Source organism: Gigantopelta aegis, chromosome 10 (genome assembly GCF_016097555.1).
Source record: "Gigantopelta aegis isolate Gae_Host chromosome 10, Gae_host_genome, whole genome shotgun sequence".
Classification (NCBI taxonomy): Eukaryota; Metazoa; Mollusca; class Gastropoda; order Neomphalida; family Peltospiridae; genus Gigantopelta; species Gigantopelta aegis.
The window spans coordinates 40,705,091-40,729,223 of NC_054708.1; the positions used below are offsets into that span (position 1 = coordinate 40,705,091).

Genomic DNA, 24,133 nt, shown 5'->3' on the forward strand with positions numbered 1-24,133 from the left:
CATCACCGTTCCTGGCGACATAAATAGTAGGGCCCTAAATGTATAACCCACTACCGAATACACTGAACCATCTATTACTGTGTGTCACACTGTCGTACCCTCATTTAAATTTAATTATTTTGATAGTGCCGCAGGACTTCTAGAATACGGTGGCCCGATGCCCGGGGCCAGTGGTTTTTGGATTCGGGCCAGTAAAAGTTACTTTGTGAGATCCCGATGGCAAGTGATAAAAAAAAAAATAAATCTACAACGCTTGGAGTTGGCTCGTACGAAAACAAAAGAAACATCTACAAGTCATTTCTTTCGATTTTAGTGGGTTTAGATATCAACCATGAGTTTGCTCAATTATTTTTCCCCGGGGGGAGGGCAAAAGCAAAAACGGTACAATGATGATAGATCACACTTGACAACACGACAAAAAACTGAAAGTTACAACATGATTTAAGTGTTTGTTTTATTAAACTGTTATACTCGTGGCTAGTGACTTTTCAAAATATTTGTCATACTCGGACAAATCATCTAGTTCCATTGTGTTTATTTAGTGTAAATTGTACCTCTGAAACCACACGGTCCCGTAGGTAGTAGCCATAATTTATGGCAGAATATTACCTTGGATGAGACTCTGGGTTAGTTGTCACTACGATACCTTCTCTTCAGGTTTTGTTGTGTTTTTGAAAATTGTCAAGTAAGCAACCAAAGTTAAATGGAAACGTTTATTTTGAAGTAAGTAAAGTACACCTTATTCATTATGTTTATCACTAGCTTTGTTATTGTAAAGTTATTTGAGTTGCAAACATGAATGAAATTCGTTTACATCTTGTGGGCCTTTCAGCAGTGACCGGACAATCAATATATTTTTTTAGTTGTTAAGTTTTTAACATGTATTTAACAAAATATAGTTTTTGGCTTTGATTCGTGGAAAGATATCGACTGTATTTCATTTTCAAATGAAATTGTAACATGTCAAAAGTCCGACAAAACATCAAATTGTTTGATGATGAAAATGCACGCCCACCTCCCAAGCTAAGTACTTTTAAATTGCATCATGGTATCCACATTTGAGTGTCGTTGTTATTTAACAGTTTTATTACTTTTAAATTGCATCATGGTATCCACATTTGAGTGTCGTTGTTATTTAACAGTTTTATTACTTTTAAATTGCATCATGGTATCCACATTTGAGTGTCGTTGTTATTTAACAGTTTTATTACTTTTAAATTGCATCATGGTATCCACATTTGAGTGTCGTTATATAACAGTTTTATTACTTTTAAATTGCATCATGGTATCCACATTTGAGTGTCGTTGTTATATAACAGTTTTATTACTTTTAAATTGCATCATGGTATCCACATTTGAGTGTCGTTGTTATATAACAGTTTTATTACTTTTAAATTGCATCATGGTATCCACATTTGAGTGTCGTTGTTATATAACAGTTTTATTACTTTTAAATTGCATCATGGTATCCACATTTGAGTGTCGTTGTTATTTAACAGTTTTATTACTTTTAAATTGCATCATGGTATCCACATTTGAGTGTCGTTGTTATTTAACAGTTTTATTACTTTTAAATTGCATCATGGTATCCACATTTGAGTGTCGTTGTTATTTGACAGTTTTATTACTTTTAAATTGCATCATGGTATCCACATTTGAGTGTCGTTGTTATTTGACAGTTTTATTACTTTTAAATTGCATCATGGTATCCACATTTGAGTGTCGTTGTTATTTGACAGTTTTATTACTTTTAAATTGCATCATGGTATCCACATTTGAGTGTCGTTGTTATTTAACAGTTTTATTACTTTTAAATTGCATCATGGTATCCACATTTGAGTGTCGTTGTTATTTAACAGTTTTATTACTTTTAAATTGCATCATGGTATCCACATTTGAGTGTCGTTGTTATTTAACAGTTTTATTACTTTTAAATTGCATCATGGTATCCACATTTGAGTGTCGTGGTTATTTAACAGTTTTATTACTTTTAAATTGCATCATGGTATCCACATTTGAGTGTCGTGGTTATTTAACAGTTTTATTACTTTTAAATTGCATCATGGTATCCACATTTGAGTGTCGTTGTTATTTAACAGTTTTATTACTTTTAAATTGCATCATGGTATCCACATTTGAGTGTCGTTGTTATTTAACAGTTTTATTACTTTTAAATTGCATCATGGTATCCACATTTGAGTGTCGTGGTTATTTAACAGTTTTATTACTTTTTCCATATTTAACACTGAACAGAATACAACATAGACTTTTACCTCAATCCCCCTGTAAATTGGATACCCATGGATCGAACTTACTTGGGCCCAATTTGGCACATGGGTTTAGGGTACTGTTTAGAAGAGATTGACTGCATCATATAAACTTGTATGTACTAGTATATGTAACAGTACACGATTAATAACGGACAACAGTAACATTATTTTAACATTTGATGACAGGCACATTTTCATTTATGACAGGTCATTTCGATAAGCACTGCTAAACAATTATTTCCAGGCTTTCAGCTGAAAGTGAAAGTTGAAAACCAGTGACGTGTTCTGAAGGGAATGTGCTTGAGAACAATTTAACTGGTTTTCATTGAATCCTAAACAAAAACACTAATTTTTTATGACTTTTTTATGCTGAAACTATCTCGACTATAACAAAACAATTTTGTGTAGTCACCCGAGTTACGAAATTACCTGCAATCTGAAGTGAAGAGTAACAAGCGAATTGCATCCACATCCTGTCCTACATAGGTGGACAAGTGGAAATGTTGGCGGACAAGTAGATTTTGTGGTATACTTGTCCAGTGGACAAGTGAATTGTTTTTCTTATTTCTATCACTGAACATGTATCTCTGAAAGTAACCCAGTCACCATGTCCAATGACACAAGTTCCATGTTGGTCTTTTCTTTTAAAAACAAGTGATCAATTTAAAATTAATAGTAATGAGAAAAACCCACATCCATACAAATTTAAATACTGAATAATCTATACATGTATGAATTAACCTAGCCCAAAATAAATGGGGATGGGAGTAGTTAAATAAAAAAACATAGGCACACAAGAAGAAGAAATATTTGTCTGCAGCACCCCTGCAAATAATGTAAAACAAAAATCATCACGGTGGCATTTGTATGTTTTCATCTTGAATCATGAATATGGAACGATAAACATGAAAGAAAAAAAAGTTTGATCAGAAACAAATTGTGTACAGTTAACATGAGATGAAATGTAGTAGAAACAATGGTTTTTGTCCTCTGCCCATTAGGCCTAAGCATTGCGAGGTGTTTCAAAGATACAAAAGGCCCAAGTAGGGGTCTTCTCTGGCTTCATGGCATTTTAGCATCATGTTCTTTGCATATCCTTCTTTCTGTAAGTATTGTATTCACGTTTTTGTCATTACCCTAACAGAATTTGGGGTGTTGATTTTACTAGTCGAAAGACATATTTAAGTTTAATGTTATTTGTAAGTGATCTCCAAGATAACGAAACTAATTTAAAAGTCTGTATCACCAGATTTAAGCCAAGGAAAAATTATTAAAATGTGGCTAATATAATCAAGGAATATTTTTTAGACAAAGACTAAACATATAAAAATTAGCAGTTGGCTAGTTTGGCAATGGACAGGGCCCTGCCTTTAATTGTATGAAATTGAAACTGACAGGTTTCAGCTTGGGTTTTTTTCTTTGAACATAGAGCACATTCTAGCCCTGATCCAACATAGAGCACGGCTAGTGGTAAGGCTTGTCAGACTTTGGCCCGATCAATATTTGCATGGTGTTGTTTAGTTCATCAAGATTAACCGTGACTGCATATGCAAGCACATGTAGTCAAGGTTAATCTTGATGAACTAAGTGTCAAACCTGCTCAAAATATAATATTGTCAAACATTGTCATCTGAAGAAATTTCTGCTTCAAAATGTCCCAGAATGCAGCAAAAAACATCTATTTAAACAAAATATGTGTGTGGGTCATTATCTCACATCTTCTATACATGTATGGTGGAGTCAAAATGGGTCGTTAAATTTTAACAAATTTTGGACTTCCTGGTTAGGTAGGCTAGTTCTTATTAAAATACTAAAGTTAGTGTTAACTCAATACACTATTTTAAACGTTTAATAAATCTTAATTCTAACTATATCGTTTAATTGTAAATACTAACCTGAAACAGCTTAATTTGTCAGAAGGAAACATTTCATGGTTAACACTACAAACGAAACCGAAACTAGTTATTTCCCCGCCCATTGATTTCCCCGAAAAATAAGTATTTTTCTTTTCTTTTCTTTTCTTTTTTACTTGCATGCGAAATTTAAGATGTAATAAACGTTATGACTTTGTTAAAACAATTAGCATCAAAACGCGGCTGGTTTGCAAGGAATAAAAACAAAACTAATCAGAGTTTACCCCTGGTCTTTGACTCTTGATCATTATGGATCGGCTGATATTATTCGGAACACCTCGGTTGATTACGATTATAGAATCGGCAGTAGGGCGAAACTTGTCGAGGTGTCCCGAAATCTAATCGTCATTTTTCGATTTCTAACAAAAATATTTGCAGCGACACCTAGGCTACAACATAATGTGTCTAGTTGTCCGAAACCGAATTATATTAATGTAATACACGCCTTTTTTCACACTATGGAATTTACTACATTTATTTCTAAGCCGATTGTTTTTTTAAATTGCACACACAAATTGGTGTGGTTTTTTGTTATTTTAAAAACAATTTTATTTTTCTTCTTACGTCAAAGCAAACTGAAATTATATACAAAAAAAAAACATTTTTGTTTAAGGATGGGACGGACTATAGATTATGCCGCCATTTAAATACAAAGATTATTCAGTCAACCAATCGATTTATCAATAAAACGTTCGTTCTCTCTCTCTCTCTCTCTCTCTCTCTCTCTCTCTCTCTCTCTCTCTCTCTCTCTCTCTCTCTCTCTCTCTCTCTATTTACACATTTTTATACAGCTAGGTACACACAAATGAAAATATATACATCATAATATAATTAAGCGAAAATGTGATACTCCTTTTCAAAAATTGGTTAAAGATAAATCAATACTATTACCCCACCCCATGTGCGAATACGTCATCGAGTTGTGGGCTACGGGCCGTTGTCCAGTAGTAAAGAGATGTTGGGCTATTTCTCGTTCCAGGCAGTGCTTTACAACGTGTTGAGTAGGACTACGTACATTCCTTCCTTGTTACGATTGGGCTATTTAATTGTATTTTTATGCTTAGAACACACCCAGTCCTTACACGTATCGGCTCCAAATGCAAAAGAACCCTTCTGAGGTTAATAGGGCCTAAGGGGTACCTTGGCGATCTAGTACGGTATGTGATTGGTTATTTTGTCCAATTATATTATCATTTGTATATAGTTAATTTATATGTATTTTTGTTGAATTTACGTCTGTATTAAACATATCTATAGGTTACGCTTGCTTTCTTTTCAACGATCGTTCCACGTACCATATAGCACCCACTAATATCAGGCACGGAGGAAGCAAGTAAACATTGAGGGGGGGGGGGGCTGACTGAGATTGAGGGCGCAAAGCAAAGTTTCTAGGGAGTTCGGGGGTATGCTCCCCCGTAAAATCTTGAAAACTAGATGTCCTGAAATGCAACGTCTTGCATAAAACAAGTAAAATGCATCTCTGCCTTAAGATTTACTTCCAATAATATTTTTATTCATAATTATTGGGAGGGGGCTAGAGTCCCCCTCTGCTACGTCTTGCCTCAAAACTTCCTACCGTAACACTTTTGTTACCCAATCTGCCATTCCCAGTCTGGAGCTCGACGCGGTAAGACGTGTTTGTTTGCCTTGTGCACACTGCACGTGCTTTCGCGGCTCGACTTGGGGATCCTTCACTTCGTTGTTTTTGTCAGCGAAGTGAAGTTTTCTACTGGGATGTATGCGGCCATTGGAACTGATTGAACGCTGGAACGCTTCTCGTTTCGACAGTCTGCACCACCAGATTGGATTCTTTTTTAGCGAGATTCCTTGCCTCCACGTCATTTCTTCGTCTGACTATGTTGACTTGTTTTTTTCGTGACTCGTTATGACGGCCATTCTGCAAAACGCCACGGTTGTTCGCGATTAGTCTCTACATGCCCGAGCCTGTCCTAGCAGCACTGGAAGATTGACCGCCCCACTCTAAGAAGAAATAGGAAGCGGGATCGGCCCCTACTACTCTTTTCTAGACTTTACTTTGTTTTATTGTTTTATCCTCTGGAGTCGCGCCCGTCCGCACCACTATACCAACCCATGACGACTGGACTATACCCTAGTCTGATTCTCTCTCTCGTTCAGACGAATCCGGCTTCTAAAGATCTGTATTTCAGCACAGCTTTAATGGACAGCCGATATTAAGAAAACGATGTCACGAGGACGGTGAAAGGCAGATTGGGTGCGAGTGCGAATAATTTTTACATGCTCATATACCACTAGAGTTTCGAGCATGTCCGTCCCGGGGCCTGTCTCTGGATAGCCAGGGGCTTGTCCCGAGCAGAAAAAAACTAAGCGGACAATTTTGAAATTTACATCCAAAAATTAAATAGTGGGCCTTTAAAAATTTGATGCGCATCTCTTAATTAATATAATTAATAAAGAAAATTCTACTCATTAAATTTAGTCGCTAGATTAGATCGGGTGGTCAAAAAGAAATTAGATAAGATCGGTGGCCTGACTCGGGATGGAGGGGGGGGGGGGGGGCAGAATTTTGAAAATAGCAATTAATAAAAAAGTTAATAGAATTTTAAAAAAAAGAAGAAAAAAAAAGAAGAAAAAGTTACAAGCCAAAAATAAAAAGAATTGACTGCTCGGTCGAATATTTATATAATTTGGAGCATTTTAGAAGGACAGTCCAAAAATAAATAAGAGAACGAAGAGAGGATCAGACTATTTAATAATATTAAAAAAAGAAAGTAATTTCGACATAAACTTTTGAACGAAGGTCTAAACGTTTACAGTCCGATCTATATGTCCACGTGAGTGGCCTTGTTAAGGCCGTTAGGGTGCACAGCTTGTAGGGACGAGATGGGTTGCATCCCGTCAAGAAAACCTAGATTGACAGTCAATAGACGTTGAAGGTGTAGTGTTGTGCTGAAATACAGATCTTGAGAAGCCGGATCCGTCTGAACGAGAGAGAGAATCAGACTAGGGTATAGTCCAGTGGTCATGGGTTGGTATAGTGGTGCGGACGGGCCCGACTCCGGAGGATACGAGATGGTATCACAATAAAACAAAGTAAAGTCTAGAAAAGAGTAGTAGGGGCCGACCCCGCTTCCTATTTCTTCTTAGAGTAGGGCGGTCAATCTCCCAGTGCTGCTAGGACAGGCTAGGACATGTAGAGACTAAACGTGAACAACCGTGGCGTTATGCAGAATTGCCGTCATACGAGTCACGAAAAAAACAAGTCAACCTGGTGGTGCAGACTGTCGAAACGAGAAGCGTTCCAGCGTTCAATCCGTTCCAATGGCCGCATACATCCCAGTAGAAAACTTCACTTCACTGACAAAAACAACAAAAGTGAAGGATCCCCAAGTCGAGCCGCGAAAGAACGTGCAGTGTGCACAAACACGTCTTACCGCGACTAGCTCCAGACTGGGAATCTTAGTCTGATCAGACCCATTTAAAGATCCTACCCGTAATTGACTGGCAAATTAGATTTTAAATATATTTGACCGGTTTCGGATAAATAGTAAAACATTGCCCTACATGATGAAAACAATAATGCGAAGTTGTCAGTGAGATTGTGTGCAATTCTCTAAAACAAATTATATTCGTACAATTTGCTGAATAATTTCTGGCTCAAAGCAGAACTTTTTGTTAGTATTTGATTTCTTATACTGGCTATGACGGGAACGGACATTAGAAATCGAGAAGATGAGTGTTTTATGTCTGGTGTTGTTGAAGGTCAGCGATTCTTCATTTGACGTCCATTTTGTTTACTATTTCAGTATTTGGTCATGAATGTTTGATGTTTTGTTATTAGTTCCCTATCGGTCCAACCGGAGGGGACTACCGTATAGGTTTTACCTCCGTCTTTCTGTTTGTCCGTCTGTCCGTTGGTCTGTCCCACATATAGTTTACCGTATGTTTTTTTCAGAATCACTGAGAATGCCTTGGAAGTTCATTGAAATTGGAGAGGGTAGGGTTTAACCCATTGGGTGATTTGACATGGAATGACCCCATATTGAAAATGCTTTAGCCAAATTTGTTTTACGCATAAGTTTACTGTATACAGTATAGAGTATTTATATACGAATATGAAAATGTATCTTTTTCAGCTAATTGTGTACAAACTGGAATAAATAGGAATAACAAAACCTTAATGGGGGTAGGAACAGTTAATATATTACTTCGATTTTTTTTTCAGTGGGGTTGGGATGGGGTTAAGCAATATCTTCAGTCTTAAGCCAGTACCCCATACACCCACCCCCACTTCTAAGGCCTATGACATTAAATTAACAAACATACAGAAATATGAGGGTGCGTGGATGTTTATGGATGGTGTTGTTTTTTCTTTCTTCCTTTTTTCCCAAATAAAAATTTGAGAGCTTTTTTTTTTTTTATATAGAACTCATTATTTCTTTAAATAGCAATCTTTATGTTAGTTTGAATAAATGTTTTTTAAGTGACCCATCAATTCCCCACCCCATGTCTGTGCCATGTTGTTGCTGTTGATTTCAGCGTCGTGTTAAATGCTTGTTGTGATTTCTGCTTACAAATACCTCAGCTAATAATGCCAACTTCACCACAGTATACTCCATTTATTAAAAAAACCCAACAAAAAAACAAAAACAAAACCCCCAACAACAAATCCTTTAATAAAATTAAAATTTACGGTCTTTTTAAAATCCAGCTAACTTATTAAATGTCACCTCACAGTCTTACAAATTTATATCTAAAATTATCTAACAAATATGATTACTGTAAACTAATTTTATTCAGTGTACATTTAACTGCAATTTGTATAATTTAAATACTGCATGTTCATTTCCGGCTATCGCGATCTGCATACGTGCTCTCGACCATGGGTACGAAACTAATAAAGACAAAGGAATAAACAAAAACTGCAGTTTTCATTGATGTGAATAACTATTGTTTTTGTACAAATTTACATAAAGATTTATTTTTGCGTAATCGTATTGTTTAATGTCCGCAACGATGTCTCTTGACACGCGGGTGTCAGCTGCCTGAAGCGTGACATATATTCGAACCAAGAGCTGTCCTTAGTTTAGCCAACGAACGTTCTTCCTAACGTTCGCGAACTATTTGATTGGTGTTCGTCGTATCCATTTGGTTTAACGTGAAGCGCACAAACCAGTCTAACGAACGTTTTGTTTTCGCTCAGTCTGGCTGAACTCAAACCTTGAGATGGCCTACATGTCTTTTGGCCCTGAACTGGCATGTGTAATTTAAATTGACACACATTGTCGGTCTGTTTTTAGTATTTTGGTTCAAAGATTTTACAAAGTAAATAAACAAGTTACAGATCTTCCAGACATTGCTGTCATACATGTTGAATGCATGCTGTTAAAAATTAATAACTGTGATTATTAACCTTTAGACTACTGGATTAATTTTTAACAAAAACCACGTTGAGTGGGTACAAGTTTATAATTTTTACTCACATATATTCACTTAAATGTTTCATAAATACATGAAATAAAGTTCATATATGAATCGGTAAGTATTATTTTCGTGTCTTTTTTTGTAATTTTTATTATTTTAGATCGGCTAATGGTGATTAAAATTAGGCAAAAAATCGAAAAAGTTGCGTTTACTTACGGGCATTTGTGGCCAGCTGTCCAGTATTTATGTCCATTATTCCAGTGGTTACAGTGTCCATTATTACAGTGGTTTTCTGACCAGAATTTTTTTTAAAACCCGAACTACGATTCATATTGCAATATTTGGTAATTTTCGTTGTTGGTAAAACGATCAAATTTATTATCAAATTAGCTGTTAAATCAGCTATCGATCCCTGAAAATTACCGCGACGTGCCGCCATTGTTGTCAAGCGAAAATACTTGCCGAAAACCACTTTTTGAACTCAAAATTTCAAGGTATTTTCAATTGAAAAAATCAAAACAAAAACCACCATTTTGAAAAAAAATCTTTTTTCTTTAATTATATTTCCGTTTCCGGTGAGTGTCGTGTGCAAAACGGCGGGAAATATGAATTGGGGAATGCACTGTATACAGTGTACAGTATATCGACTGACGTGACGTCGGGCGAGATATCTCGCCTGCAGTAGTCAGAAGGTTAAAATAAGCAAACATTATAAGGCCTACGCTGTATTCTGCATGACACCGTTTCTCGTTACCGGTCGCTAATTGAATATTTGGTAGTATTATTATGTTTGAGGTGTCGGATAGATTATGTAACCGTTTGTTCACATTAGAAGACAGAAAATGGCTTAGCCAAAATTTTAGCCACTTGCAAATTTTATTAGCCATTTTTTTGTAAAAATTAGCCAATGGCTAATTTGGCTACTGACAGCGCGAGCCCTGGCTATAGCTTTATAGATATATAGATAGTGCTGTGGAAATTTCCATGGAGTTTTTAATTCTCCATGGCACTTTTTTGCCTTTGACTATATTCAGGGTTTTTTCAATGAGTGAATGACCATCGTCGGCCCAAACTGCGTTCACGTAACAACAAAAATACGAATATGATATTTACAGAAATATTATTCTACATTTTTTAGCAATGGTATGTGAAACAAAATAGATTACAATCAATCAAGAGTGCGACCTTTCTAACTGCATTCAGGTGCATGTGTTTGCAAAAAGTATTGTAACGCACATGTGCAGTTCGTCATTTTCCATTTTTCTGGCCACTACATGAAAAAATATATGTTTCTTAACTATGCACAGTTGATGAACATGCTTTCAAGATGTTTCCGCACATGTCCGTTTATGCCACATAACCCTAGTCGTTTCGGCCCCGGTTATTGTTGTTTTATTAAATCAAATTATTCAGTCACTTGTGTTTTGTTATTAAATTTTATGTAAGTATTGTAATTTCTTTCTCTCATTTTTTTTTTTTTCTCTCATTTTTTCAGAATTGTTTTTAATTGAACATAATATATGAGTGTTAAAGAATAAATAAGAGCCAACCAACCAAAACTGTATAGTTTAGCTTTGATAATCCCGCTATTACTAAGTATTAGCATAACATTCATAAGAAGAGGCCACAGTGTTCTACTACGCTCGGTTTTATAACACTCTTCTTTGGCTAGTGGACAAACATTTTACTCGCCAAGCTTAAAATGTTACTAGCCACACTACTCTTTTTGTATTATTTATGCATGTGTTATAACCATCTAAACATTATACATGACTTATGCTGCTGGATTAAATAAATAGTTTGAAACAATGAAATTGTTTAGCTTTCACTCGGTCATGAATTTGAAATGAGGACCATTTCAGAATTGATCGCATGAGGGAGGTGGGAGGGACTGTAATTATAATTTTATGCCTCATATGACTGCTATTTTTTCCCCTACGTATCCTACCGTTTAAATAAAATATTATTTTGTAAGTGGTGGGTATACAAAAAACCCCGATCTCCCCTCATTTGATTTGTGCCAGCAACATGCTTTCTAATTTTTCTATAATACAATAAGTATAGCGCATTGTGTCAGTATTATCGTCATGCTGAAGCCACGGAAACTTAAAGCAAGTTTCGTTAAATTTTCTGTTTCGGTTTCAATTGCAGATTTCTCAGACACGCCTTCATTTGACTTTTCAGTACTTTTCACCTGTCTCATCTTCTTGATTAGCATTTGAAATTTTAGATTTTCGTTTTCCTAAGGAATTGTAATATTTTAACATTTTGCCGCTTTGAAAGTTTTTGCCATGCTTCTACATGTTGGGCGGAAACAACGTATACATCTACACAGCAAGAAAAACAAAAACACTGCTAACTGGGGCTGCATTCGATTTGAACGAGTGTAGCAACATGTGTAATGGGTTAGCAGATCAAACGCAACACTTGTGTCCATTCAGTAATTACATAGTGGAAACTTTGGCAGGTTTTTTTTTTATCCTGCTCCACATAACATTTTGTAACGTTAAGACCACCATCCCTTCTAAAATTATGTAACACCCTTGTTACCCCTCCACTTTTCACTGCCACAGTTATGCATTTTAACCAACATTATTCGGTTTGCATTTTTTTCTTTTGAATTTATTTTAAATAATTGATTTAAAAAATCATCTAATAGAAAATATGGCCATGTATGGCTGCTGGTATTTAGTTTATGCTTTAAAAAAAATCACATTGTTTTAAAGACGTTGCCGGTAAGTAAATCTTGACAAACAACCCCTCCCCCATAACGTTTGTAACGCATCGCATGGTGCATCAAAGAGCATTACGTAATTGTTGAAATGCTCATTTATAATGCATTGTTTAATAATCAGTCTCCATTTTGCACGTTTGATTACAATGTGTATAGTTTGAACAGTGAGTGAGCAACCTTTACTTGATTTTGTACTCGTGTTCTTCAATCGAATGCAACCACCACTAATGTGCCATAGTGAATCGGTTATATATACAATACAATATTCAGAACTTCTTTAGTCGGCCGATTACATACATGATCCAGAAATCCATATCAATTGAGATATTCCAAATGGTTGTGTGCATTAAAATAATACACCAATCGAATTATCTGGATTGTTTTGGCAAGTATCTGGATTGTTTTCGCGATGAGTTCCGAACGGTACCAAAAATTAATAATTGGAATTCACTGATCAATCGGACAACTTCATAAATAACGAAGTTTTCCGACTGCACAATAATGTCAGCAAATTTCATTTGTTTTCGCTGTTAGGACTCTAAACGCACATGGCAGATAATTTAATACTCAGATGTTATGGTTTTTGGAGTCAGTCGCCAGATGGTGACGATAATAAATTCAATGGGTTCGCCACGCTAACATTTTGGTCGCATTGGCGACCAAAATGCAATGTAGAACACTGCCACATTGTCAGTGGTGTTCAAAGCACTGTTAGGAGTATATCATGATCAGCAAAATAATGTGGCTGATCTGTCGATTGTTCTAAAATATTTCCTTTGATGAACCTTAAAACAACATTCTTTGAAAGCTTACAGTTACAATGTAGGTAATTAAATAGTGATCTAATTAACATGGACCACCGAGGCTGATAGGTAAATTGAAAGTAGCATCATTAAGACATGAATGTTATTCGACAAATTAATGTTACAAATTTGTATTTTATTTATATTATTACCAGTGTATGTGACCATCTAATGTGTTACTATACCAATTACAGCATATATCTGTATACACGAACACTGTATATTGCATTAAGGACCGAAACGTCTTGGGCCGAACATGTACTGGGGCCGAAACGTCCTGACACTGACGCACACTTAGTTTAATATTTTTTTTAAAAGGAAAAATTCAATTTGTCAAGGGTTCTGGTCCGGTCCACATTTTATCAACTCACATCACAAACACTTGATGTCAATACTGATAGGCATTACATTTATACCAGTGCATAGTTTGTTTACAAATTATAATTTTTTTAATGAATTGATTCATAATTAATACAATTTATACACTCAAAATTATTTACAATGGTTATGAATGGATTATGAATACTATTCACTACAATATAGGCACAAAAATGTAGCATACCTTTTGCAGGTTGAATATAATAATTGAAAACAAATTCTAACAATAAATCGTAAAAATTAAATGCTTTGGCCTTGTTGATCTGGCACGTGAGGTCATGTGACACGCACCGAATGTTAATTCATCTTTCTCCATATTAAGTCAATTTCTACGAGTCATGTGGACCCAATATCGGTAATTTTAAGGAATAAACAAAAAACGACTTAGTAAAATTAATGGTTTTAGGGGTTCGTAAAGTTTTGTGTTTAGATACTTACTTTTCTGAACTTTATTGTTTATGAAAATGTTCCTAAACTGTGAAGAAAAACCTCATAAATGAATGACATGCCAATGACAACAAATCGGATGTTGATTGCGCAAACGGTGCATGAGAAAACAAAGTTACGGAATTTGAAGCATAGCGCAGTTAGAGACGTTGATGCGCAGTTAGGGACGTTGATGAGACATGTTTTTTTACCGTCAGGGTTTCTACCAGAGGGTAAAACGGGTACCATCGACGTCCCAAACTGCATTCACCTAACAACAAAAACACAAACACGATATTTACTGAAATAGTATTCTACATTTTTCAGTTACGATATGTGAAACAAAATAGATTGCAATCAGTTCATGTTCCTCCATTTTAACTCAATTACTTCGAGTCAAGTAGACCCAATATCGATAATTTTAAGGAATAAACAAAACGATGTAGCAAAATTAATGGTTTTAAGTGTTTGTAAAGTTTTGTATTGAGATAGTTGTCTGAACTTTATTGTTAATGAAAATGTCCATGAACAGTTAAGAAAAACCTCACAAATGAACAACAAATCAGATGTTGATTGCTTGAACCGTGCATGAGAAAATAAAAGGGACGTTGACGATATGATGCCATACCCAAAATAATTTACAGATTTTTTTTTAGTTAACCTTTTGACCAAATTAATTGCTCTAATTATCATTATTGTATGTTTTTCTTAATCCTAACCCTAAACATAACCCATTTCTTTTCTTGGAGAGGCTCTCCATACCCCGTTGACTGTGGTTGCATTCAGTTCCATAGAGCCACACCCAAAATATCTTTCTAATAGAAACACAATTTTGTTAATTGCAGGGATTTACAGGGAGCGCCAATTTTCATACTTAGGAATTTACTACAAGTTATTTATTTCTCAACCAATTGTTTTCTAAGAATCTAAATTGCACACAATTTTTTTTTTTTTTTTTTATTTGTTTCCAAAACACTTTTCTTCTCAGTTCAAACCAAACTGAAATTATTGAATGCTGGTCAACTCGCCCCAAACTTTACTGTCTGTAAATACTGGTGACAAAATTAAAATGGACATCGTCTACAACTTTGATGTGAATTTATTTAATATTACAATGAAACCCCGCTATTACTGCTACGACCACTTATTAAATGGTGTTATATTGGAGAGATCCTAATATTGGATAAGTAATAATCTATTACAGTGAACTGTCAAACCTATTTTAATGGCGTTTGTGAGTTTGTACCTTATTTCCTCGTGTGGATATTCAACAATATTTAATGCACATTATTACTTAAAATATTGATATATTTAGGAGATAACCATATGTATGGAGTTTTTAGATTTGCATGTGTTACTCTGTCTATTTGATCCCGCAAAAGTCAAGACATTAAACTTACATGTTGTTAACCAGTACCAATGTTGGTAGCCAAATTAGCCATTACCGTATATTGCCGTGTATTAGCTGACTTTTGAAGTCTAGAAATACTTTCCAAAAGAAGAGAGTCGGCTTATACATGGAGGCAACAAATTGGAGCATAAAATTCTGACCGAAAATACTCCCGACCGTGACTTATAAATTTTGATCAGACCCTAAGCCTTTCACAGATTATGTAACAATAATTTGTGCACAATATAAATAAAACACCCCATCATGCAATATTATGCAGTTTTTTGTTCTTGAATGCATTGTAAGTTTGATGAATAATAATAAAAAATTACTTGTTTTATTGTCATTTCAATGGTAAAAACGTATTCTTTCCAACTGTCCGCCATCTTTGTTTGACCTGTGCTGTATGGGACCAGTCTTTCATATAGCAAATTTAAGATACAAAATGGTGTTTTTTCTTCAAACAAGTATTATATTTTTAATATTATTGTTTTGTTGGGAGGGTGCATTAAACTGTAAAGTGATGTTATAAATAAATTAAGCTCATTATTAACATTACCGACTGAAAAGACATAACATGAATTTCAGGACAATAATTACTCCCACAATTGTCACATGACCATACTGTATACAGTGAACAGCTGCAGTCACATGATCTTTTGTTTCTGTGTGTGTGGTGGGGGATTAAACATGCCTCAACGATTTTACTTTTTGCTGTCCAGTGAATAAATTAATTACTTGTGTGTAGTGATATGTTGTTAAAGCTTGAATTATTTATTTTTCTGTTATGCTTTATCAGGTCTAAATTATATTTCACGGCATGATAGATGTTAGCATTGCCGCATTGATTGCGATCGCGATTACCGTATTTGTAATAATTAAAGGGAAAACAAATATAATGAACAAGAAAAGCACGTCTATTTGTTGACAGTATTATTGAAATCGATACAACATACAGCTGGACAAAAGATGACTTCGGCTTATACACAAGGCCGATGATTTTGTACTAGATATTTAGGGTCAAACTAAGAGGTCGGCTTATCCAAGGAGTCGGTTAATACACTGCAATATACGGTAACTAATTTTTATTTAACAGCAGTTTCATTTATTTCCTTTGTCTTTGTTAATTTTGCACCCATGGTTGAGATCACTCTGAATGCAGATCACGATTGTGGGAAATGAACATGCATTATTTATACAAATTGCAGTTAAATGTACACTGAATAAACAATTAATTTACAATAATCATATAACACCATATAACTTATTTGTTACATAAATAGAGGATTCGTCACGAGTATTTTTTAATTTGGATATTTTACATATTGAAAAACACGAGTAGCGAATTCTATTTATCCTATAATATAACACTTCTAAAATAACATTCTAATTAATTTTTTTAGTAAATCACAGTATTAAAGTCGCTGCCATCGATAATATGACGTCATCACGATTAGCACAGATTAGTTTGACGTCACGCATTTTAAACAAATCTTTGAAAACGTTACGCTCAGGTACACATGCAGGTCTTGTTGGCTTGTAAGCAATTGACCCATTCACAGCAACACATTACCTAGTGACCTTGCAAATTTGCATACTATTATTAACCGGGTTAATAAAGTAAAATTATCACCTGGGTTTATGACATGGATATCATGGGTAAGTTATAGGATAAAATATTATATTTGTAACACGTTATCTCAAACGTTATCTGGATTTTAAATAGACCATAAATATTTTTATGTTTTAAACAACTGATGTAAATGGAATAGTTGTAAAAATTAAAATGTATTTTAACATAAATAAATAAATAAAATGTAAGCACGTATACAGGAATATTAACAAATATAAATTGCTACATGTGTGTTAACACGGGTAAGTATAGTGGAATACATATTGTATTGATCAGAAAAGAAGGGTGTGTGTGTGGTCTGGGAGGGGGGGGGGGGGATTTATTAAACCTTTTTAGTTTTTAACTAAAAAAGAAAGTTTTGGTGGTGTTCTGACCCTCTCACCCCACAAAGCAAGTCCCTGGTATTGAAATTGCTGTAAGTCAGGAAATGTTAGAACTTAAAAAATATCATTAGCCAATTAAGCAAGGCCATTACAAAACGCTAATATTTCATGATGCTAAATTTAAAGAGACCTGCAATAGGCTGTGCTGAAAAGAGTTGTGCTGTTGTTTTGTTGGTGATTAACTGAACACATTACAATGGTCACATGCAATTGAGGAAACAATAGTTAGTATGCATATTAGTATTATTACTGCAATTTTTTTTATTAAATTTAATTGTGTATAAGCTGTATGATGTAAAGATATGTCAAAAGTATTCTTTTAGCCGATCCTAGAACTTTAATATCTGATAGTACTGACCTTGCTAAAGTTTTACGCCACTGATACGTCACTTGTTTAGATTTCACTGAATTGATCACTAATATGTTAGTTTTACAGTACATGTAAAAGACTTGACGATAATTATTTTGATTTGATGTCTGTATTAAGGTTCAGATGTGACTACATGTATGTACCCAGTATGTTTTCCATTAAAAAAATATCAACGAAAAAAAGCCTCTTCAATGGCAAATGAATACTAAATTGCAGATAAAACAACTTTTTCCTTTGAGAATACATCATAATACCTGGGGTGTTAAATACAGGTTTACATGTATATGAAAATTGGAGTAAAACAGTCCCAAGATGAACAGGGAATAAGGGCTAAGCAACCAGGGGTGAACAGGAATAAGGGTGAAAAGGACTATAGTTAGGATGCATATTTCAGCAATTTTAAACTAAATTTAAGTGTCTGTAAGCTGCATAACATCAATATATATCAAAAGCTACATGTAAGCTCACGCCAGGTGATTGCCAATTCACCATGGGCTAATAGAAATATCTGCCGAACAAAATATTTCCCATATTGCCAAACTGGCGAAAACAAAATCTAATATCTGAGGATAATGAAACTCAAGTCAGTTTTTCTAGAAACCAAACCTACATGACTTGTTTGTCAATATTAATAACTTTTTTCTGATTTTATTTTTCACACACAGTCATGTTTACAATCAGTTCAGGTCCGACTTCAACTACACGTTCGCGTTGTTCGCTGTCACTGAGCGTAGTCCTAACATCTTATTAATTGAGGACTTTTTTCTGGGCTTTTACACAATTTTCGGAAAGGTTTTCTCGAGAACAGGTGTGCCACAATAATCAAGTTTTGATTTCATAAAGTGAGTGTACATTCAATTTATTACCCAAGATGTAATCATTATGAAGGACCTGACCATTGGGTTTTTTTCTTATAAAAAGAAGAATGAGCAACTAATAATAATAAAAGATGACTAATGGCTAGGTAAGTCTGAATTAAAATAACAAAAGTTAGTGGTCACAAAAATAGAAGACATCGTTTCTGATCTTCAGGTTACTAAATTTTGGAATGGCTGTAATCAAAGATTGCAAATACAATAAAAGTGTATGTTTTCGTTGAGCAAATTAAAATTGAATTTTATTATTTTATGGCAGCTAAATATTACATTGACATGGTATCAGTATGTTGATCTATAGTATAGTGCTGCATCAGTAAACCGGTTCCGTGGTGTTACATCAACTCAATAAGAACCGTGATACAGTTTTGCATATCGCAATTTTTACACGTTATTATTTCTTTGTATCTTATTTGACGGGGAAATAGGCAAAGGAAAAAAAACCCTAAAAAGCTCAGCATTTTATTAATTAGTGATGACATGAAATGGCAGTCGGTGAAAAAAATTTTTTGTCCTAGGAGATCTCATCGAAGTCAACTTTTATGTGTAATCTTTGTCACTGTAAAGTGTTATGTTTTTTCACGATTTCTGTCTGGACAAAATGTGGGGGAAATCTACCACTGTACCAGTCGGTAATTAGGAAGCAGAGTAATTTATTGTAGTTGTTAATAATGTGGTTCTGACTTAAGAGCCAGTAGAGGTCAAATTCATCCAATCGGCGACAACATTATTAAACTCGTGCTAGCTCAAGCTGTCAAATGCACCAACAGTATGATTTGTTACTTTATATACATATATACAGGAGTTAAAATTTATACCTTTTGTTCCTTTTTTATGTATTCCATTATGTTAAATATTCATGATTATTAATAAAGTAAAAATTTGCTGATGTGATCAAACGTTTTTCTTTGTTTCACGTTTTGGTGTTTATTATTCCGCATTCATAATTCAAGATAAAAACATACAAACGCCATCATGATGATTATTAATATTTTTATTTTATTTTTACACTACATGTATTTGGCAAATATCACCTATTAAATGTTAGTTTATACATACATAGTTTATAGGTATATTATTATTTTTAATTTGTTTAATTATTCCTTTCTCTCTCTTCACCCCCCCTTTACAGGGTGTAGTGATGATGTCATGTGGGACTGATTGACAATTTTATTTTCACTAGTTGGTACCATCAGAAAGTATATATACAGCTGGCGACATTGAACAGCACAGATGGTGGTGCTGAATCCTGAAGTAGTCGATATGCTGATTTTTAAAAAGAAAAACCAACTCAATAATTTATCATGACAACTGAAACTAATATATTTATAGTTTAGTAAAAAGTGTGTCCCTTCTGCTTTCATTAAAAAAAACCCCAACATAAACATACATAACCTAAAATTAAATAATATCAACTCTATTCATAGGCATATGAGCTCCCAATTTTATAGGGGGCTGGGGTTGGACATTTCATACACATATTAAAAATAAAAAAGAGTTGTGGGGAAAAGGAGGGCCAATTTTATTTACACTGACTTTCTGTGATTCCCGTAAATAATTCCTTGTTATTCAAGCCTGGAAAATGACATTTGTAACTTTCATTTCCTTTTATAAACCCACTTTAAATAATAGTATCTTTTTATGGATACATTACCTGTCCTCAAACAAGTGCACTCCTCCCCCCCACCCCCACCCCAACCCTTAGGCTAGTAGTCTGGTCCAAACATCCCAATAGCCAATTGGATGGCCTAAGTTCTTCTACTGCATGCTCTCTCTAGTACCGGTCACATGACTGTAACTTCCTTCTTTTTTTCTTCGCTAATTAAAAAAAAGCTAGAATGAGCTCAGAAAAGTACAGTATTCTTTTAGCTGATTCTACAACTTTAATGTATGATAGTACTGACCTCACTAAAATTTTACGCTGCTGATATATATGTCACTTATTTGGATATCGCTGAATTGATTACCAATACTTAAATGCGGACAGATTTTAAGGCAAAATTACCAAGATTCACTTGCTTACGGGTGAAACGTCTGGTACTATTCATGTTGGGTTTTGTGTTTTTTTAGTGGGAGGTATCTGCTTCTGATGAAAAAAAAAAAAAAATTGCTGTCACCACTATAACCAATAATGCAGTTTAATTTTTATAAAGTCATTGTAAATTTTATTTAGCACCAAGGATGTCATAGATAACATCACCATTGTTTTTATAATTAAATAATTTAAAATGTAACTCAAACAGATTTTGTGTCTATAAATGATTTTACTAAATTCTGTTCAGCATATTTTTCTTCTAATTAATGTATACTTTAATCTTGTCAGGTTTTTATGGAAAACCATGGAGTGCTGAACAAAGAAGGGTGCTTTTCTCTTGGTAAGTTTTGAATTTGATAATTATATAAACAGTAGTAAGACTTAAGTATGTGTGTGTGTATTTAATCATATAATATCTTACATTTTCAGTGCAATCAAAGTATGTGATATTTTTTAGATCACATACATTAAGAATTTGATAACTTTGCAAATTAGATGTAAATTAGTCGAGGTCTCGGCACTAGGTTTATTGACATTTAAGCAAACGTACTTGGGTGACACTCCATGATTGACGTATGCATTCATAGTCATCAAATAAAAACATTACAATGGCAACTTGACACTGAAAGCTGTCCAGCGTTCAGAAAACAAAAACCGTTAGGCACAACTTTATTTTGATGTAAGGACATCCAAAAAGACGTCATTCAAGTTTAACGTCATTTCCATTCAAAAATACACCGCACCACATATTCTTACGTCATTTGAATATCTAGTAATGGCGGACTGGAATTAAAGTTGCGTGTACAGTTTACAAAAACACATTGTATTAAGCTTGAGCTTATATGATAAAGAGATTATTACCCTCGTATATTTCGGTATCGTCAGTATCATAATTATATTAGAAATAAAAATAATATATTAATAATACAATATTTATTCCTAATATATGATATTGACGATACCGAAAAACACTGGTAATAACCACTCCACTTCTCTTGAATATAAAAATGTATTTTTTAATATAATAACTAAATAGGCCTTTCACCCATTTTTATGGGCTCGTCAGTTTAAAGAAGACAACTATAACTATATACATGTACATATATATAAAAATAATCATCATTAATTACATTATAATTAAATGATGTTGGTAAGATTGGTAAACGTGTGTGTATGCATGTATGTGTTTATATATAGAGAGTCTATTAGAGAGGGGTGGGGGTTGGGAGGGGCATTGACTTATACTAAGTTACACTACAATAATACATATTAAATAAAAGTATTTTGACTCTGTTACAGTGTTGAACATTGTTATTGTACAATAATGTCCTGATAAATTGCTAGAATACCATAGGTGAGTCAACAAAATTAGATAAATTAGGTTTGTTGAGCTTTGGTTTGAAGATTGTAATAAAGTTGGGGGGTTTTACGTGTCTAAAATGTCTGTCATTTATCATAACTTTATAAAATGGGAATATAGTAAATTTACCCTTTCCACATGCATTAATGCGTTGACTCACCATGTTCGAGATTTAAAAGTTTTGGGCAGTATCACAGTTGGATACTAACATTTCAAAATCTGGTATCCCATCTGAGAATTTAGTATCCCACCTGAGAATTTAGTATTCCACTTAAATGAAATTCATAAATAACATCGTAACACACTTGGACGACACTGTTTTTGTGCCCTGCCTATTGCTACACTGATATCACAGAATTCACAATCAAACGAAATGAGCAAAGAGATTTGCTTCATCCATTTTGGTGTAATACTGACATAAATTAGTATTAAGCAGTAATTTATATTTATAAGTGTTCTCAACATTATTAATGATGAACCTACATATTGTATAAATTTTCTGCAGACATGGAATCAATATCTTAAATAAAATTTGAAGGGTGGAAACATCTACCAAAAACAACAGCAACGTAGCGGTTCCCCATCTATTGCTGCACTTCGAGTAAGAGTTAGGGAAAATATTATTATGTCTATTGCTGCACTTCGAGTAAGAGTTAGGGAAAATATTATTATGGCGTAGCATTAGACTGGGTATGAGCTCGAAAATACTGTTACTTAACTTCGCTGGCAAATGACGACTTTGTAGTTTCAATGAAAAATAAAAACTCAGGATTAAAAAAACCCAACATTATATAGTATCCCGGCAGAATGCTAGTTTCTTGAAGACTGGTATCCAAAATTAAAATCTGGTATCCCCGGGATATTGGGATACCGTTACTCTCGAACACTGACTCACCCATAGAATTTTAATAGATGCATGGGTCTCTAATGTGTTGCTTATGTAGCATTACTCTGTATGCTTGTTCCTCCAATGTAATTTTCATTACAACCTGAGCATGTTATAGCATAAATAATTCAAATTTGCATGCACCAGGAATGATTTGTCATCTTCAAATTTAAATGTGGAACCTTCAACTAAAATATCACAAGTACTGCACCTTTTATCACCACATTTATTGACTGATATATTTACAGAACTTCACATACATTGTTTTCACTTCCTATTTATTGCACGAGTTTATTTTGCGCAAGAATATATACCACGAGACCGTGTAGCTGTCGAGTGGTATGTTCTTGCACAAAATAAACGAGTGCAATAAATAGGAATCGAAAACAACGTATGTGAAGTTCTGTGTTTATTATATACAATGTACCTTCTTTTATGTTTTACAGTTTTTTTTTTTAATTTAATGTCATAACAACACTGTTAAATCTATGGTCAAAACTCCTTTCATGGATTTACTTAACGTTAAGAATCATACTCTGTGGCAGCCTTTTGTAATGTTTCAAATATGATGTGACGTCATTTGTAAGTCATATATGACGTCAGTAAATAAAAGGCGCTAACTGCAGTAAAAAGAAAAAGGGAATTCACCATTTAAAAGTTCCAGTCCAGATCGCTCATAAGTGCGATACAAAATAAATTTAGCACAGTGTTTCAAAATGTCCTTGTCACTATAGTAAGATAGGTATGTAAAAAATAAGTGTGTGTGTGTGTGTGTACATATATACTACTCAAAAGAATTTAAGGGTCAGACGATATTTTCGACATTATTTTCTGAATGTCAATTATATTAGCTAGACCATAATGTCACGCATGGTATTGTTCCATTTTGACGAAAGTGGGTCTAAGCAACCCATAAATGAATTAAAATCCACTGTCATTGACACTGTCGACTAGTTCTAATGGCGAAAACATGCTTACATTTGCACGTAAATTAGGGCGAAAGCGAAAGGTCTGCTAAGTGCTCATAACTTGCTTTTTCACAAAGCGCTTCATTTGCACGCTTTGCACGTGTATTACATGTTCCCAATGCTGAATTTCCGTATAATTGGAGCTTGCGTTCGTGTACGGTGCACACTCCAAATTCGACAATGGTACGACTTCAACTGACTATCGAAGATCGAGGAAGGGCTATTGCTTGGCTTCAGGATGGCAATACGCAAAGAAATGTTGCTCTGAGACTTGGTGTCAGTCAGAGTGTCGTTGGGCGACTGTGG

General features: G+C 34.4%; 2 protein-coding genes across 5 annotated transcripts in view; one reads left to right on the forward strand and one right to left on the reverse strand.

Annotated features, from left to right (window-relative positions):
- The window catches only part of LOC121384099 (uncharacterized protein DDB_G0292186-like), a 45,648-nt gene extending 41,124 nt beyond the window's left edge, over window positions 1–4,524 (reverse strand). Inside the window, exon 1 of one of the 2 annotated variants that reach the window (XM_041514332.1) lies at window positions 4,408–4,524. The gene's annotated coding sequence lies outside the window, so the exon portion shown is untranslated. Of the gene's footprint in view, window positions 1–4,165; window positions 4,230–4,407 lie in introns of those variants that run through there. The other variant, XM_041514331.1, reaches the window with a different exon arrangement.
- A 3,212-nt stretch (window positions 4,525–7,736) lies between these two features.
- Window positions 7,737–24,133, forward strand: part of LOC121384746 (protein O-GlcNAcase-like) — a 43,278-nt gene continuing 26,881 nt past the window's right edge. The window contains exons 1-2 of one of the 3 annotated variants that reach the window (XM_041515285.1): window positions 7,737–7,924; window positions 20,902–20,953. In XM_041515285.1, the coding sequence (XP_041371219.1) occupies window positions 7,864–7,924; window positions 20,902–20,953 (113 nt within the window). In that variant the 5' untranslated portion in view covers window positions 7,737–7,863. Of the gene's footprint in view, window positions 7,925–8,082; window positions 8,160–20,901; window positions 20,954–24,133 lie in introns of those variants that run through there. The other 2 variants (XM_041515284.1, XM_041515283.1) reach the window with 2 other exon arrangements.